The sequence below is a fragment of the Toxotes jaculatrix genome, chromosome 12 (genome assembly GCF_017976425.1).
Source record: "Toxotes jaculatrix isolate fToxJac2 chromosome 12, fToxJac2.pri, whole genome shotgun sequence".
Taxonomy (NCBI): Eukaryota; Metazoa; Chordata; class Actinopteri; family Toxotidae; genus Toxotes; species Toxotes jaculatrix.
Window position 1 is genome coordinate 13818635 of NC_054405.1, and position 16913 is coordinate 13835547.

Genomic DNA, 16913 nt, shown 5'->3' on the forward strand with positions numbered 1-16913 from the left:
TTGCATTTTGTTTTTGAATTTGATATAATAGCATTAATGTTATTACTTCCCTCTGAAATGTTTTTTTAGAAATAACATTAACTTTGAAAAAAAAAAAATCATTCAAGCTTTAAGGAACAAAAGTACGTATCCTGCGTCACACTATAAAATTCAAGAAAGCATACACACACAGACTAGCCACAGACATATTTTGATCCAATTTACTGTCGCAAAGTTGTTTTGTGATCAACATGTTGAAAATATCACAATACCAAAGGGCACACTAAATTACATTCCAGAGATGTACAGCAGTAACGTTACAAATTTTGACAGCACAAGTGGAAACAGGAATGTTCAAGCATGTACAAAAGCTTCAATCTCTTAGCATGTAATAGTCTTTATTAAGTGTGAGCAACACTTGGCATTTTTATTCAATCTCAGTCGACACTGAAAATTAAAGGCATTTCAACAAAAACTTTGTTGCTCGTTTTAATTTCTTGAAAAATAAGTTATTATACAACAAATTCATATGAAATAACGTACAAGGTCCGTGCATCAGTGCACAGCAGAAATAATATCTGGAAATTATGATTCATGGGGAGTCTGTCAAATGTGCAGATGCTGACTGAGTGTTGGCATGATTAAGTGGTTTTACATTGGCATTTTCTATAGTGGCACATCACCAGTCCAGGCTAGCGCACCATCCACCAATGATGGTGGTGGTGCTGTAGGTGGCAAACAATGACAGACTGAAGCAAGCAGGAAACCAGGAGGTAGGCATGTTTGCAGAAAGGCGGCAGCAAATGTACAGCATGGCACAGAAGTGTTAAGGGCTGAATTAAAAGTAGTGTTATGAGGGCATGTATGGATTTCAGCCCGACTTGAACAGCAGAATGGCCACTTGGCCCAGGTAGAAGTAGATGAAATGCTTCGTCTCGTGCGTCACATAGCTGCCAAAGTTCCTCCCAACAATGCAGTGCCATGTGGGATTGTACTTCTTGTCAAACTCCTGCAGGGAAGACAATATGTAGCATAGCATAGATAAGAGGCCATTAAAATAAAGGCCTCAACAAACATGACATGTTTGTGTTAATTATTTAATACTGATTTAACGTACCTTCTTGACATAGGCAGCGATATCCTTCTCAATGTTGTACTTTTCCATAGCCTGCATGGCACAGTCCACTGCGTCCTGCTGCATTTCATCAGACATGTCTGCATTCTTTATCACTGCCTTTTTGTCAGACATGATGGCTTTTTGACTGCACAAGAGAAGAACATAACATTCAGTGACATTTTTCCATAGTTCCAGTTCAGGCAACTAGTGAAACTTGACGTTCAATTTCCACGGCACCAACACAGACTTACAGAAACAGTCACTGTAGACACAAGTCTACTTCTTTGCATCTTGATTTGATGATTTACATTATTTACAATGGAGAGCTAAATTAAGACTGACACCCTATCCAATCCAGATGACTGAATAGGAGGCCTCATGAAGCAAGATCACCAAGTCATCTGGATTACCTTGAAGAAAAACTTTAATTGCCCTAAGATATACCCAAGACTGACCTGGTTTTACTCCGTGCATTTAGACAACTCACTAATGGATATGGATATGTGGGACAAACAATGCGTCCTGTCTACAAATCTCGCAGTAAGCAATAAAAAAGGGTGCTGACATGAGATACAAAATTCAGCAACATAATTGAAATGGATGCGCCTGCAGTGTATAATTGACAGCAGTATAACTTTGTGAAGAAACAACTATTTCTGCACATATTCAACAAGTTACTCCTTCTATCATTCAGATCTTCAGTTTCTGGCATCGCTGGCTCAAGTTGTGAGGTTTGCAAACAAAGTGGAAAGAGCCTTCGCACAGCTTCTCTGCACAAATACAAGAGGCTCAGGAGAGATTAGCATGCAAGCAACAGAAGCCTCGGTGTTCACTCTCATCTGTTAATAGCGCACCGGCTTCATTAATGATAAATAGCAGCTTACAAAACCTGACATGCTACTTAGTCTTACCGTCTCGCTGTGAAGTAATAACGTTAAGACTCGTGCGTTCCGGGCAGCTGCACAGGTTTTGGTTAAATTTATGCACGGAAAGCGTGCGTCTTAGCTCCGCCCTCCACAGCACAGTCACATTCTGATTGGCCGAAGTGAAGTCTCCACCCTGCTGACGGCGTTTTTTACTTGCGGACAGTGCCTGCATCTTATTTCCACCCAGAATGCACCACTATTTTTTTTTTCGCAACCACCCCACCCCACCGCCTCCCCATAGAGGACGTGATTTATCTAGGTGATGAGGTTGATCGATTGTATCGATCCGCATAACTTAAAAAGCTTGCAACACGTTAAGAGCTATATTCGACCCAAACAGAGGAGGCAGAGCATGAGGTGGCTATTCAGCAGTGTTAGGAGTACTGATCCCATGCTGCTTGTAAAAAAATGAGAGAACACAACTTAAAAAAATCATTTTCCATAAGGTGTTTTGAAACAGTTTTTCCAGATTGGTTGGTTGGTGTCCAAACTGCTTGCTTAAGCGTTTTAGATAAAGACAATCTTGCCCTCAAAAATTCAGTATAGAGAGTATTTGTCTCTGTGTTAGTACAATTACAAATACAAAAAACAAGAAAGCATTGGCTCTTTTTTTAGGGCCAAGTTGTAGGTAGGATACTCAGAGTTTTGATTAATAAAAACTTGGCATCCTGCTTCCCATTAGAGTTTGTCTCCCTTCACGTTAAGATGCATGAATTGTTCACAGTTCAGTGCAGTTAGCACATGTTGCTTCTCGCTGCTTATGAAGAACTGGTCAGTAAAAATAAATGAAACCAACAAAGGCCCAAAGGCAAAATATAATATTATAAAATTTCAATGACACCTTTAAATCTAATCACATCAGTGAGTCTACAGCTATTTGCACTTGCTTGTCAGTAGTTTTGTCTCTTCAGCTCTACTACTAGTTCAAAAAAAGAAAAAAGAAAAACAATAATATCAAACGATACATTGAACTTTTATTGAATAGAACAAAGCTTCTAGATATTGTAGGTTATACTTAGCAAAATTAAAAATCATCTTCTGCAGCAAAACACCTAGGAGGAAAAAAAAGCACATTGAGGTCACATTCCCTTGTCGCCTCCCTGTTCCCTCCCTCCTCCACTGTTAATGGTTGCCCACTATTTACCACTCTCCTTATGTGCGTGGATCCATCCTGCACCTGCCAGCCCTCCTCCTGGTTTTGATCCGACCTTTGCTCCACTTATTTAAAAAAAAACATTTTTATCTGAAAAACAATTACTCATCAAGATGCCATCAGCGATTGCGTCGCTGTGGTCCCACACAAAAAGAAACTTTCTCTTTTGACTGTTTGAAGGCCAATTTAATTTGAATATCTCACTACGTTTCCGGTTTGATGGGGTTATGTGGACAGGGCCAGGGGTCGGGATCCTCTCCCGGTAAAATGCTCCCATGCTCCTGCTCCATGTATCCATCCTGAAGCCTAATCCTAATCCTGATCTGATCCTGAATCCTGATCCGGCTCCGGAATGGGGGGGATAATGAGCCCAGTCCAAACCTTCAGAATACCAGCAGAACCAAAGAGAAGGAGGCAAGTTAGAATCACACCTACACAGATTAATTTAAAAATATCAATAAATGCATCTACGAGGGAGTTTGTATTGAGAAAAACAAGGGACACTGTCTACGATCAACCCCCCCCTCCCCACAAAAAAAATACTAGCAATTACTTTGGATACTAAGAAATGAGCAAAAGCAGAAACACCAGTAACCACTGGATCTCCAAAATGAAGCTGGTGTACAGCACATGAAGACTATATACAGTTAGGTGATACTGCCCTGACCCAACACAGGATTTTATTATGTTTTAGAAAAAATTGCAGGACCAGTGTGAAGAGCCACTGGAACTTTAAGGGCTACTGAAAGAAGGCGAGTAACGTTGCTGGTACTTATAATATAATGGTAGCATGCACAAGTACAGCAGCTATAGAATAACAAAACAAAACTTGTAATGTAACCATAAACATTCAGTTACAGTACTCAGCTATTTTCAAGCGTACATTCAGGGTGAAATAATGACTAAAGCCTTATTTTATGCAGATTTCAGAGTTGTGAGAGGCCACAGCCATCATACCATTGGTGCCATATATGACTCCTCCTCCTCCTGTTTATCTTAATATGAACTGTGTTTCCTTTTCCTCTGTTCCCATCCTATCCTGCTCCTCTGAACTCTACAGAGAAACACACGAGAGGGTCAAAGTACAATAGTAAATGCAAGACTGAGAAAAATATGTTACCATTCCACCCACAAAATAACAACTACAACACAAAGCATACAATGATGAATTGTTCTATGGTACCATTCCCTTCAATACACCCTGGAATCAGAGGAGGAAAAGTACACAAAAGGGGGAGACAAGGTTAGCAGAAAAGGGATGTTGATCATTTTGGGGTGAAAAAGAAAGACTGGGAAAATGGAAAGGGAGAATATAAATATAAGAGAGAGGGCAACATACACAGACCAGGGTATTTTAGCCAGTTTTAAATGGTCAAACAAGAGTCTGCTGAAATGTAAAGTAAAATAAAAATCACAACAGAAAATTGGGGAAACAGGAACATACAACAAGAGAAACAGCAAACAACTAACATATCAAACGGTCCATGGAGACTGTAGAGGATTTGTCCAGTGAAGTTCCTGTTCTCCACTCAGAGATGCATCGCTGGGTTGAGCTGGCTGGTGGTTTTTAAATAAGGTCTGATGGGCCTTAAGTGCGAGAGCGCGAGTGGGAACGCCGAGGAGAGTAACGCGGAGACCCTCTGCTGCGACGTGGGGAGTAGCTGCGTGAGCCGCTGTTGCTCCTGCTTCGACTGCGGCTACGAGAGCGAGAACGACCATAGCTGGGGCTGCGAGGACCGTCCATCTTCACACGAATGTAGGCCGTCTCTCCCTGAACACACAATGGGAATAGAAATGACACATGGCAGACAGAATAAGAACTCATCAGTGCTGAGATTCATCAGTGTGACATGCCGTTGGATTAGCTTTATCAATCCCAAAGCAACAATATACTGACCATGGATATAAACCAACCTTTACTTACTGTCCAGTTGTCTTCACCCTAATGCTCAATTTCCCCATTTAACCTGCTCCATGCTTCACTTCAAGACTTACCTTAAACACACAGTTTCAATGCCAAAATCTAGTTCCAGAGCGATTCCTTGCTGTAACACTAACCTACCTCGTGAGAGCGAAACTTGGTGTTATCCAATTTACGGACAGCGTAGGTCATGTCTTCCTTGCGCACAAACTCCACTACCCCGGTGCCATCACGGTACACATCAGCATAACATACATCACCTGCCTCTCGCATGTGATCCTTCAGGTCCTGCCAGCTTCCACTGGGGGGAAGACCTGTCATTAACAAAGGAAGGTGATAAAGGAAGGAAGAATCTCAACACTACAGTCAAGGTAACAAGATGATCCATTTGGGGTATATCAGCTACCTGAGACAATAACCCTGTACTCGGAGCGTCTTGACGGGGGACCATATCTTCCCCTTGTGGTTCCTAAAGCTCCACCACCACCTCCCCTACCGCCTCCTCGTCCACTTCGAGGGAACTCAACGCGCAGACGGTAGCCATCGTAGTCATAACCATCACGTCCATAAACTGCATCCTCTGCATCCCTGCAGGGTGACAGTGACAGTCACTCACTCTTCCCTACATTTTTGGCTGCACTACATGGTTCATACATTTTACACTTTGAGCTTTTACTCTCATTAAATGGCATTTAAGAAATAAGATGTTTTTACTCTCAGTTACATTTAAAGACTCAGTGTCTCTGTCCATGGTGCTGAAAAGGTCAACCATGTTCTCTGTTCAATTGGTTTCAGTTAAAACAAATGCACACACACACACACACAATATTAGGCATCTCAGTTTGTTAAAGAAACCTAGTCTAGTGGACAAACTACATTATGTAATGGTGACACAATTACTAAAGTATTTACCAAACATATTTCTGGTATTTCTATACTTACATGCCACCTTTACTGACCTATTGTAAGTACTTTACAGACCTACTGTATTATAAGTTTATATAGGCTGATGTAATGACCCTGTCAAATTGCTGGTCTTGCAGTACAAGGAAGCAACTAGCAACCACCCACACAGCCTTACAACCACCTGGTAAGGACCTCACAACTGTTCAGAACAACATAATACCCATCTAAAAAAACACAGCTATCTCTCTAACACACCCCAAACCAGTCCAGGACAAACACCCAGAGCACCACAGCAATTACCTTGCAACAACCTCAATCCACCTGAGAAAACATACCCAAACACCTGAGGAATGATCTATCAACCTCTGACTGCAATCTAGCGGTGCCTTCCTAACCATTTAGAAACATCACAGAAAAATATTTACCTTTACGTTACCTATATGGAGAGAAGATAAGCTGTGGTTTCCCAGTTTAAAAAGTAATGGTGAAGTTCAGTGTGATGTGCTGAGAACAGGTTTAACCCTGAAATGAAGGATTTGAGGTTAAAATGTGGTACTGCAGCTCACCTCGGGTCCTCGAACTCCACGAAGGCAAATGGTGGTCCTCCTCGCCGGTTTTTCAGATCAATATCGCGAATGATTCCGTATTTATAAAACACATCCTCGACGTCTTTGGTGCGGATATCAGGGGGGAGGTTTCCCACATATATCCGACAGTCGTTACTCCCCGCGGGACCGCGAATGACACCTCCGCCGGACATGTTAACAGTGGCACAAAACAAAGGTGACAGCCAGCAAACGAGACTCGCAAACAAAACAGACAAAGAGTGGCTTGACCTCCAACAACAAAATGTAAAAATAGATTTATGGCTGTCGTCGTTTCACTAAGTACAAGGATAATATTCACAGTAACGCTGGCGGAGTCCCTCCGTTACAGTCCCATCAGTTGTTTTAGTCCGGTGGGCGAGCCCTATTAACCAATAGCAGACAACCTAGGCCAACGCGTCATCACGTCGCGCAAGACGTACTGCTTGTACGTTACGTAAAACTGTGCCGTCAAGTAATGGAAATCTACTACTAGTTATGATCAGACGAATGCCTACATATAAAAACTTCCCCATTCCATAAGAATATCCGTTGGTTATAAATGCTATTCCTAGTGGAAGTCTGCAGCTGATAAAATACCAGTTTAAACAGATGAAGAAAAAACACTTAAAGTGGAAAATTTGTGTGGAAATCACAAATCTAATTTTTTTCCCTAATATACAGTGGCAAAAAGCATGTTATCCCCAAAAAATAAACAGAAGTATGATACAAAATTGTTCATAATATATCCACAAACTCTTAAAATTATTTTGGAAGTCTATGATCATTCCACATTATGAAAACTGCAAAATACACCACTGTTTACCTATTAATGGTATTAAGTAAATTTCACATTCATAAGTCCACATTTTCTAAATCTTTCCCATATATTGAATAATTTATTTTTGAGTTTACAAATATCTGAATTGGGCTAAATACCTAAATCTAAACACAGAAGACCCCAAAATGTTGTAAACACAACTGCACTTGTTGCACATATGTACAGGTGTTGCATAATTTTGTGCACAACCATTTGAGGTATTAAAAATACTGAGCAAGAAAAACACAAACATCTAGAAATGTTATTGTAACTTTTATTAAAAGAGAATAAAGCTTTGTGATACTGAAGATTATATGTAAGAAAATCAGAAATTATCCTCCTCTGAAAAAGACTGAAGAAAAAGATACAAACCAGGCCACATTCCCTTGTCGCCTCCCTGTTCCCTCCCTCCTCCACTGTTAATGGTTGCCCACTATTTACCACTCTCCTTACGCGTGTGGATCCATCCTGCACCTGCCAGCCCTCCTCCTGGTTTTGATCCAAGCCTCGCTCTTCTTATTTATAATAAAAAAAAAAATCTGAAAAATAAACGCTCATCACGGTGCCGTCAGTGACTGTGTCTCTGAGGTCCCACACGAAATTGGAAAAAGTAATTTGTATTATTTGAAAGCCAATTTAGTTTGAAAATCTCACTACAATGTTTCCGGTTTGATGGGGTTATGTGGACAGGGCCAGGGGTCGGGATCCTCTCCCAGTAAAAGGATCCCATGCTCCTGCTCCATGTATCCATCCTGAAGCCTAATCCTAATCCTGATCTGATCCTGAATCCTGATCCAGCTCCGGAATGGGGGAACAATGAGCCCAGTCCAAACCTTCAGAATACCAGCAGAACCAAAGAGAAGGAGGCAAGTTAGAATCACACCTTCACAAACTATTTAAAAATGTCAATAAATGCATCTACGAGGGAGGTTTGAAAAACAAAAAAAAAGAAAAAAACAAAACATGGGACACCGTCTATGATCAATCCCCCCAAAAAACGAAGATTTACTTTGAATACTAAAGGATGAGCAAAAGCAAAAAATACAAGCTTTGAGTCTCAAAATACAAACTGGTGTGCAGAACTTATTACTGAAAATATTCAACAACGCACTCTACTGTCAAGTGTATGTGGAAAAAAAAAGAAAGAAAAGAAGTTGAACAGGCTTATAATGCAGATTTCACAGTTGACAAGGCACAGCCATCATACCATTGCTGCCATATTTGACTCCTCCTCCTCCTGTTTATCCTAATATGAACTGTTTCCTCTGTTCCCATCCTATCCTGTTCCTCTGAACTCTACAGAGAGACACACAAGAAGGTCAAAGGACAGTAGTATATGCTTAGAGGAAGTAAAATCTTTACAAACTAAAGAAAACATAAGCATACGAGGGAAATGAGCAAAAGAAAAGCATAGAGAAAAGGGAAAGATGTTTAGCAAGAAAATCAAAGCTTCTGAGAACGGATAAAGGGAAGCATGGCAGATCAAAGAGTGAAATGGGGCCATGTACACAGACCAGACATCTGGTTTGTGTACATCTTGTCCGTAAAATGAAAACTAAAAAGAAAACTGCAACAAAAAGTGGGAGAAAAGGGAACACACAACATGACAGTAAGAATGGGTAACACATGAGATGATCCATGGTCAGTGCACAGGATTTGTTAAGTGATGTGAAGATCTCCTCTCCAGCTCAGAGATACACCATTGCTTTGGTTAAGGTCAGGTGAATCTAAGTACGAGAGCGGGAGCGTGAACGCCGGGGAGAGTAACGTGGAGACCCTCTGCTGCGGCGAGGGGAGTAGCTGCGAGACCCGCTCTTGCTCCGGCTTCGACTGCGGCTATGAGAGCGAGAGCGAGAACGACCGTAGCTGGGGCTGCGAGGACCATCCATCTTCACACGAATGTAGGCAGTCTCTCCCTGAACAGACATGAGCATACATAACTAAGCATTCATTCCCATGTGTGAGTTGCTACATGTTACTCAGATAGACAGAAAAAGGACAGTCAAAAATACCTAAATTAATGTTTTGGAGGACATATCATTGCTCAAACTTTATTGCCAAACTTAGTCATTTGGCAATAAAGTGTTGAATCTTGAATCAAACCTGCACTTTAATGTGCTCACAGATGCTGTTGCAGAAGTAACCGGGAGCCTTGATCCAGATCTTTGAATTTCTGTTTCTGTTTGTGTGTTTGGTGTTTCTTCAAGCCATGTTTAATTATTAGCACATATCACATACCAGTGTGTGTTTGGCCAAAATATTGATAAAATCAGCAACTCACTGAAGATTATTCTTAATACGCCACCATCACTGTCATTCTCACTGCACCAATAAGACGCATAGCCAGAATCATGATGCAAAGCAACATAAGTCATTCAACCTCAGTATTGGTCTTTACTTACTGCCCAGTTATTTTCACCATCAAGTCCTCCTTTCTTTTCAAAAAATTCCAAATTGTAGTCCCAGTGGCAAGTTAGCCTGAGGTTGTAACCCTTTACGTACCTCATGAGAGCGAAACTTGGTGTTATCCAATTTACGGACAGCGTAGGTCATGTCTTCTTTGCGCACAAACTCCACAACCCCGGTGCCATCACGGTACACATCAGCGTAACATACATCACCTGCCTCTCGCATGTGATCTTTCAGGTCCTGCCAGCTTCCACTGGGGGGAAGACCTGACAGGAAAAGGTGACGTAAGACTCAGAGTAGAGTCATCTCTACGCTTTGGTGAAAGTATATATTTTCTTAAAAACCTGAAAAGAGAGGAACACAAAACCCACCTGACACAACAACCCTGTACTCAGAGCGTCTGGATGGTGGACCATATCTTCCCCTCGGGGGTCCCATTGCACCACCTCCCCTTCCGCTTCTAGGAAACTCAACACGCAAGCGATATCCATCGTAGTCATAACCATCACGCCCGTAAACAGCATCCTCAGCATCCCTGTGGAATTCAACAGTTTCTAATCATACTTCATCAACATCAACTTATATCAGCTAAATAAAATAAAACACACTTGATGAAATGACTGTGTAACTGTGAAGAATTACTTATACTGGTTTATTTATATGGAAGAAAGTATTGGAGCTGTTGAAAGCAGAAAAGTGAGAGTTTAATATTATCAACACTGGCTTCTAACTGGACTGGCAGGCGTTTCAAGCTTGGCACTGAGGAATGCTGGCAATTTCAAGTTTGAAACACACTGCAGTCCAAAGCAGCTGTCAGTCAATGCTTCTGTGCATTCTTCATGCCATCAAATGCTTGTATTAGTGCAATGTAAGCATTTGTCAAAAATGTGATATCGATGTGATATCATGTAAAACAAAAAAAGCAACAAATTTTCACATTTGCGGAGCTATTACCAGAGTGTTTAGATTAGTGCTTGAGAGTCACCTCCAAAAGGACTATTAAGTTGAATAAACACCACTAAAACAAAATGATAAAACCTCCATTTACGTTGGATTTACAGTAGGTTATCTCATAAACTGTCTCTACTTATGAGAGTGTGGCACTATCTTTTGTGAACAGCTCTGGGTGAGGCGACAGGGGAGATAACGCTGAAACGTGGCGGAGCACTGCAGCTCACCTCGGGTCCTCGAACTGCACGAAGGCAAACGGCGGTCCTCCTCTCCGGTTTTTCAGATCAATATCACGAATGGACCCATATTTGTAAAACAGGTCTTCAACATCCTTTGAGCGGATGTCTGGAGGGAGGTTTCCCACGTATATCCGACAGTCGTTACTCCCTGCGGGTCCACGAATGATACCTCCGCCGGACATGATAGCACTAAGGTCGCTAACGTTAGGAAGCTAGCAGGAAGGCTAACCCGTCTTCCCCTTACTTAATTAAACGAAAAAACGACGCGTAGGTAGTAAACCGAATATAACAATTGCACTTTAAATATTTAGTTACAGCTAAGTCTAAATGGAAGCTGAAATTCTTCCACTCAGATGTCAAAATAATCAGAAAAACAGCGGCTAAACAGGCGCAACTCACAACATCCCACGTACAACAGGTTCTTCTTTAGTGACGTGTGACCAAGTGTAACCACTGATTTAAAGGTGCACACACTGCCACCTGCTGGAGCACCAGGTTACATCCTACAGGATATCTGCACTGCATACTGAGCTACATTCCTGAACCAATCAAAAACCAGCTCTTGGAAAAACCAGTAAGTGGACCTTGCGTTAATAATAATAACACTTTGCACTTTGGACAAAAGTCTCTCCCAAATTTATGTAGTGTGTGTGTGTGTGTGTGTGTGTATATATATATATATATATATATATATATATATATATATATAGAGAGAGAGAGAGAGAGAGAGAGAGAGAGAGAGAGAGAGACTTATTTTTTATTTATTTATTTTCTTGCCATCCAAAGGGACCAGTCAGAGAGCAAAAAACAAACAAACAAACAAAAGGAGTTACAACTTGGTCTTTATTTGTTAATAACTTAAAACTGAAAGTGAAATTCGAATATAAAACTTTTACACATTTACAATTCAAGCTTTCAAGAGTATAGTGTCAGACAGCCACACCATTCTTTCATTAAAATCTCAACACAATTCCTCACATGAAACAATAAAAATCATACATGGCTGATTTGTAAACTCCACACTTCAATGCTGCAAATGAGCCTCTCTGCATGCTTCCTTTGTACCTGATGTCAAGGCCACTCACAAAACACTTTATAATGCGTTTTTTTTTGTTCATCACGTTTTCTTCTTCTTCTTGAGTTGTTTCTTAGTCCTTCTTGGCTTGTTTATCTCTGCGTTTCTGTCTAGCCTCAGACACTATTTTGAGCAGTGACAGCAGAATAGGCACACACATGGGCAGGAAGAGTGGTATGTAGATAGCAAACTTCTGGTCATCTGGGAAGTAGAGGAGGTGGAGGAGAGAAGGGTCAAAGAATGCTCTCTCCGATGCCAAGATGGCCTCTTTACTGTACTGCAGAGCGAAACCGAGGTTCCCGGCCTCCAGCTCAGCCACAGCCAGCTGCAGAGACGTGACAGCACTGGACACCTGAGAGACAGCAACAATCAAAGGTTAAATTCAATTGATTTGTTTACTGTCTATTTAAATACCAATTTAGGCAGGTAGCAATTTGTACACACAGTGTTCATATTAGGAAATTTCTTGTTTGAGATGGAGTGCATCTCACCTGTTGAGCAATGTTGTCATTGATAACAATGTTGCCTATCTGGTCCAGAAGCTGTGCCAGTGAGGTGATGGTGGTGGTTGCTGTTGCAACATTTTCGACACTTCGACTCCACATGAGCCGATCCAGCTCCCAGTCTGCTAGTCCTGCACTGCCAGCCTGTGCCACCAGGAAGCCAGGAGGAGGAGAAGACGACTGCACACCCAGCAGCAGTCTGACAGGAGACAGTGAAGCAAAGTTACTTTGTGTCTGCAGGAAAAGGGATACCTGTGCACTGTAGGTGTCCACTTACCGAAGCTGTGCGAGGAAGACTCCCATAACTTTAGCCATGTTGATGTTGATGTCAACCGGGAACACAGCCTCGGGTCCATAGAAACCATTAACATTATAAACCTATGAAAACACGGATAAAGACATTTTTGTTGAACTGGAGCCCAGCACAGCATATAACTGTGTGTGAAAAATAAAATTTTATATATCTACATAACTATTATTCATACCACATGCAATTAACAATGAGCCATAACCATTTAAACTGCCGCCATCCAGTGTTTCCCTTAAAATTATCTCACCATGATTCCACCCCAACGAGGAGAGTGAAAGGCATTAGAGGACACTTCTTGTTTCTTGTGGTCATGAATGTAAAGGGGTGAATGGTGGGCGTCCGGGACGTACAGGAGGAAATTCAACACCGGGTTGGAAGATGCAGCGTTAGAACCTGGAAATCAAACACACAAAACATATCATAATAAAACAGTTATATATAAATACACCAGGACAAACTACATTGCGTTTCTTCTTTTAGCAAACACTTGAAAAACATTCAGTGTGCGTTTTCCTTTACCGAGTCTTGCCTCTACAGGGTTGATGACATGTGCGAGGCTGTCAGCGTTGAGTGTGTAGGTGCTGCGGCTGCTGTCAAAGCGAGGGTTGACACCAAGCATGGCATAGTATAAGGTCTGTAAGGAGAATACGCCTATTAACATACAGTGGCTGAGAATATTGTCATCTTGACGTGGGTGCTGCACATTCACACACTTTGCACACACAGTACCTGAGAGTCGATGCTAAAGTTGGCTACAGGGCTCAGCTTTGTAAGCAAAGGTTGGATGTAGGACTGCACAGCACCCTCTATGTCCCAGTGCAGTCGGTGGGACTTTGGGTCTGGGTTCAAAAGACTGAATGTTATCTCATAACCTAAAGAGAAGAATAGAAGGAAAGTGTTCACAGAGTTGAAGTGTACACTGACTAGAACAGAAATTAAGTAGGTTCACTTTAGGGCTGTGCTGAAACAAATACCAACCTGGACTGGATTTAAAGGCTCTCATACTGTCAGCGATGCTCTCCTTGCTGCCAGGGCTGAGACGGACTCTGTCGCTCAGGGCAGCCGTGATGTCGGTGTGGCTAAAAGACATCACCTGCAGCACCTGTTTAATCCGAGGCTCCATGTGAGCCAGCAGTTGCTCTAGTGTCCTGCCCACTCTCATCTGGGAACCAATACGCAGCAAAGCTGTCCGTCTCTGACCAACATATACGTCCACATCCTGAGTAGCATGAAGGTACAGGCAGATATAAGAAGAAGATAAGAAGTATTTATCTTGTGCTTGTCTGGCTCAAATGACTCATAATTTTGTTTGCAAGCTGTGCAGAAGGTTCTGTATTTACACACTAAGAAGTAATGACAATTTATCTTCCTTTTTTCTTAGTGGAAATCCTACTTCACTCCACAGATTCATGAACTTTAATTCACCCTTTCAACATCTAGACACATACACACTAATGAAAAACAAAAGGAAATAAGGAAGGACAGGTAACCAAACAAGGCTAGTTACAAAAATATAGGAAAAGTACAAGTAAAAAAGAAAAAAGAGGTTTTAACCTGAGGCAGCAGTGAAGATGACTCTGGGATCACATACACAACCAAAGAACCACATGGACTCTCACTGAGCGTATGCAGAGACAGATCTGCCTCTACAAAGGGAAAGCAAGAGAGACAGAGAAGTTACTATCTATGGTCTCAATGAGATGACAAAATGTTTGATTCTGAAGAGCTGGTTTGACAGGCAAAGATATCTCACCTGCAGCAGTGGGCTGCTTCAGGGCGTCCTCCTCCATGATCGTAGCTGTGCGGTACCTTGTCTCATACCTGTACCTCAAAGCTGTGTCCTCTGGAAACAAATGAATTTGAGACAAAAATGACGATGCAGTCTTCATATTATATGCTCATATAAGATCACAGACAGCATTAATAAATTACCATCTACTCTGTGTTCCTCATCCTGTGTCTGTGTCAGTGGGAGCTTCTTCTGCTGTTCTGGTGTCACGGTGCCACGTGCAAACACAACCTCCACATCAGCACTCAACTGTAGCTGCAAAAAAAAAGGAAATAAAAAAACAGAGATTTTTAAAAGGTAAACATGTATTACACATGAAAGATAATGAGTCACAAGATGGAGGGTTAATTCACGGAAAACATAAACACACCTGTAGGGTAGCCAGCTCTTTAATCTGACTGACGGGCAACCACGCGCGGTATGTTTCAGTTGTTCGCCACCACAGAGGGACTCCCACGATGATGACCACTGCTGCTATGGACAGAGCAGCCAGCTGGCCTCGTCTACGCTCTGAGAGACACACAAAGACAGAGAGACAGATGAGCCTACAGATATTTGTGTTGCTGCTTAGATGTGTAATAACAGTTATTTTCATTAGTGACTAATCAAAAATTTATTGATTAATCGTTAAAACTACTCAGAGCCTGAGTGACATTCTGACAACCTGCTGATGAATGAAAACATATTTCATTTACTCTCATACACCCAGCAAGCACTTTAGTAGGAACACCTGTACACCTGCTTATTCATTCATTCACTTTCTTTTTTGCATTAATGTGACAAATACATAAATTCCTGCTGTTATTTTAGACACTAACACTAAGTCACCATAACAGTAAATCTATTTTGATATGTACAATGTAAAACATGACATCTAACTGGAAAAGCCTGATTAAATAATATATTTACATCAATCTGTTTATTCCATAAGAGTGAGCTCGATGCTACACTTGTTTAGATACGTGGCAAACCAAACCAAGGCTTTAAAGTTTACATTAAAGTGATGTAAACACTTATAGCCTTATAGAAAAAAATATGAATTGGTCAACATAAAGGAACTGGCTGCAATATCTTGTTCAGTTTTAACGCTAGAAATACACAAAAAAAATTCTCACTGCTTGGTGAGAATTTTTAAATAATGATAACAAAGAACATAAAGTGGCAACAATCAGCAGGTTCGCTTGTAGTGTTTTAAGTGGGAATAGGAAGGGCATCACTGCTGCAACTGCTGGTGCGGCTAGTTAGCAGTTAGCTTCAGAGGGTCACAACATGGAGAAAACAGCCGCCTCAGACTAGAGTCGCTACAGCTGTTACATGGTAAATATGCTCCGACAAACGGCTGGTGTCAAGTCTGCCTCTTTGAAGAACAGAAACAATTCATACACAGTTCAGATATGTGTGTACTCACCTACTTCCGCGGTAGCCATTTTTTTTTCAATGACTGGATGAGGTGCGTTTGTTAATGGAGCACAGCCAGTCTCGAGTCACGTGACCCACGTAAAAAAAATTCACAGTGGACTTTGAAAACAATAAGTTGTGATCTAGATACAGTCCTTTAACCATTTTTTAAATAATAAACACCCCTCTGTTCACCGTAATCCCGAGAGAGCGAGATGGTAGTGAGTTGTTTTGAGACGCAGTGAGGCAGTCACCGTTGGATCTCACGGTGATTATATTAAACGCACAAGCACATTGTCAAACATATTTTGTCAACTGGCGCCTCCATGTGGTGGCTTCAGTCTTAGCTCTAACAAACATGCAGCTATGACTATCTGAGTACATTGAGTGGCGCTGATGATATTAGTCTGAGTCATACTGAGTAGTGTTTCCATTATTTTGACCATCTTGTTTGAAAATGTGATGGATGCACCTTACAACAACAACAACAACACCTGCCCAGTACAACCTCGATCTGAACTGTCAAGACTCAGCAGCTGGGAGTTAAGGATGTTGCAGGCACCTCAGTAGTGGTAGTGAGGGAAGACAGAGTTGCTCTTTGGGCTTTGGGCATCTGTAAGATTTTGCTGGTTTGTTTTACTGCTGAAGGCTTTTCAATAAATCTCACTGATTCCCCCCACACACACTGGACAGAGTTGGTCAGTGCTGCTGTTGTAAGAATTGCTTAGAATCTCTCTCTCTCTCTCTCTCTCTCTCTCTCTATATATATATATATATATATATCTATCTATCTATCTATCTATCTATCTATCTATATAGATATAGATAGATAG

At 41.4% G+C, this 16913-nt stretch overlaps 4 protein-coding genes and 1 long non-coding RNA gene across 10 annotated transcripts; 1 reads left to right on the forward strand and 4 right to left on the reverse strand.

The window, feature by feature from the left end:
- Positions 1-127: 127 nt before the first annotated feature.
- dynll2b (dynein, light chain, LC8-type 2b) lies at positions 128-2114 on the reverse strand. Of its 2 annotated transcripts, none has more exons than XM_041050981.1 (3): positions 1936-2002; positions 1097-1241; positions 128-988 (listed from the first exon to the last, which is right to left on the reverse strand). In XM_041050981.1, exons 2-3 carry the CDS (start codon positions 1226-1228, stop codon positions 851-853), a joined length of 270 nt encoding a protein of 89 aa, XP_040906915.1. In that variant the 5' UTR covers positions 1229-1241; positions 1936-2002; the 3' UTR covers positions 128-850. The 2 variants fall into 2 exon arrangements, with proteins under 2 accessions (XP_040906915.1, XP_040906916.1); XM_041050982.1 differs by lacking the exon at positions 1936-2002 and adding an exon at positions 2008-2114 and having other exon boundaries at positions 129-988.
- A 902-nt stretch (positions 2115-3016) lies between these two features.
- Positions 3017-6940, reverse strand: LOC121190334 (serine/arginine-rich splicing factor 1B). Of its 4 annotated transcripts, XM_041050979.1 has the most exons (8): positions 6569-6940; positions 5503-5684; positions 5238-5410; positions 4646-4946; positions 4133-4229; positions 3380-3556; positions 3167-3240; positions 3017-3074 (listed from the first exon to the last, which is right to left on the reverse strand). In XM_041050979.1, the coding sequence occupies exons 1-4, from the start codon at positions 6760-6762 to the stop codon at positions 4764-4766; spliced, it is 732 nt and encodes a 243-aa protein (XP_040906913.1). In that variant the 5' UTR covers positions 6763-6940; the 3' UTR covers positions 3017-3074; positions 3167-3240; positions 3380-3556; positions 4133-4229; positions 4646-4763. The 4 variants fall into 4 exon arrangements, with proteins under 4 accessions (XP_040906913.1, XP_040906911.1, XP_040906912.1 ...); XM_041050977.1 differs by having other exon boundaries at positions 3167-3556; XM_041050978.1 differs by having other exon boundaries at positions 3020-3240.
- Positions 6941-7674: 734 nt separating this feature from the next.
- Positions 7675-11428, reverse strand: LOC121190335 (serine/arginine-rich splicing factor 1B-like). 2 transcript variants are annotated; one of them, XR_005894971.1, is made up of 5 exons: positions 10994-11428; positions 10187-10350; positions 9909-10081; positions 8614-9322; positions 7675-8239 (listed from the first exon to the last, which is right to left on the reverse strand). XR_005894971.1 is itself a non-coding variant. In XM_041050980.1 (4 exons), exons 1-4 carry the CDS (start codon positions 11185-11187, stop codon positions 9134-9136), a joined length of 720 nt encoding a protein of 239 aa, XP_040906914.1. In that variant the 5' UTR covers positions 11188-11428; the 3' UTR covers positions 7675-9133. The 2 variants fall into 2 exon arrangements, 1 of the variants encoding a protein (XP_040906914.1); XM_041050980.1 differs by having other exon boundaries at positions 7675-9322.
- A 4-nt stretch (positions 11429-11432) lies between these two features.
- LOC121190337 lies at positions 11433-12757 on the forward strand. Its single transcript, XR_005894972.1, has 3 exons — positions 11433-11579; positions 12364-12455; positions 12623-12757. It is a non-coding gene; the product is annotated as an uncharacterized LOC121190337 (long non-coding RNA).
- On the reverse strand, positions 11831-16179 carry pigs (phosphatidylinositol glycan anchor biosynthesis, class S). Its single transcript, XM_041050974.1, has 12 exons — positions 16091-16179; positions 15053-15192; positions 14826-14937; positions 14647-14736; positions 14448-14539; positions 13872-14112; positions 13623-13765; positions 13413-13527; positions 13141-13286; positions 12861-12961; positions 12572-12782; positions 11831-12432 (listed from the first exon to the last, which is right to left on the reverse strand). Exons 1-12 carry the CDS (start codon positions 16107-16109, stop codon positions 12154-12156), a joined length of 1689 nt encoding a protein of 562 aa, XP_040906908.1. The 5' UTR covers positions 16110-16179; the 3' UTR covers positions 11831-12153.
- Positions 16180-16913: the final 734 nt, after the last annotated feature.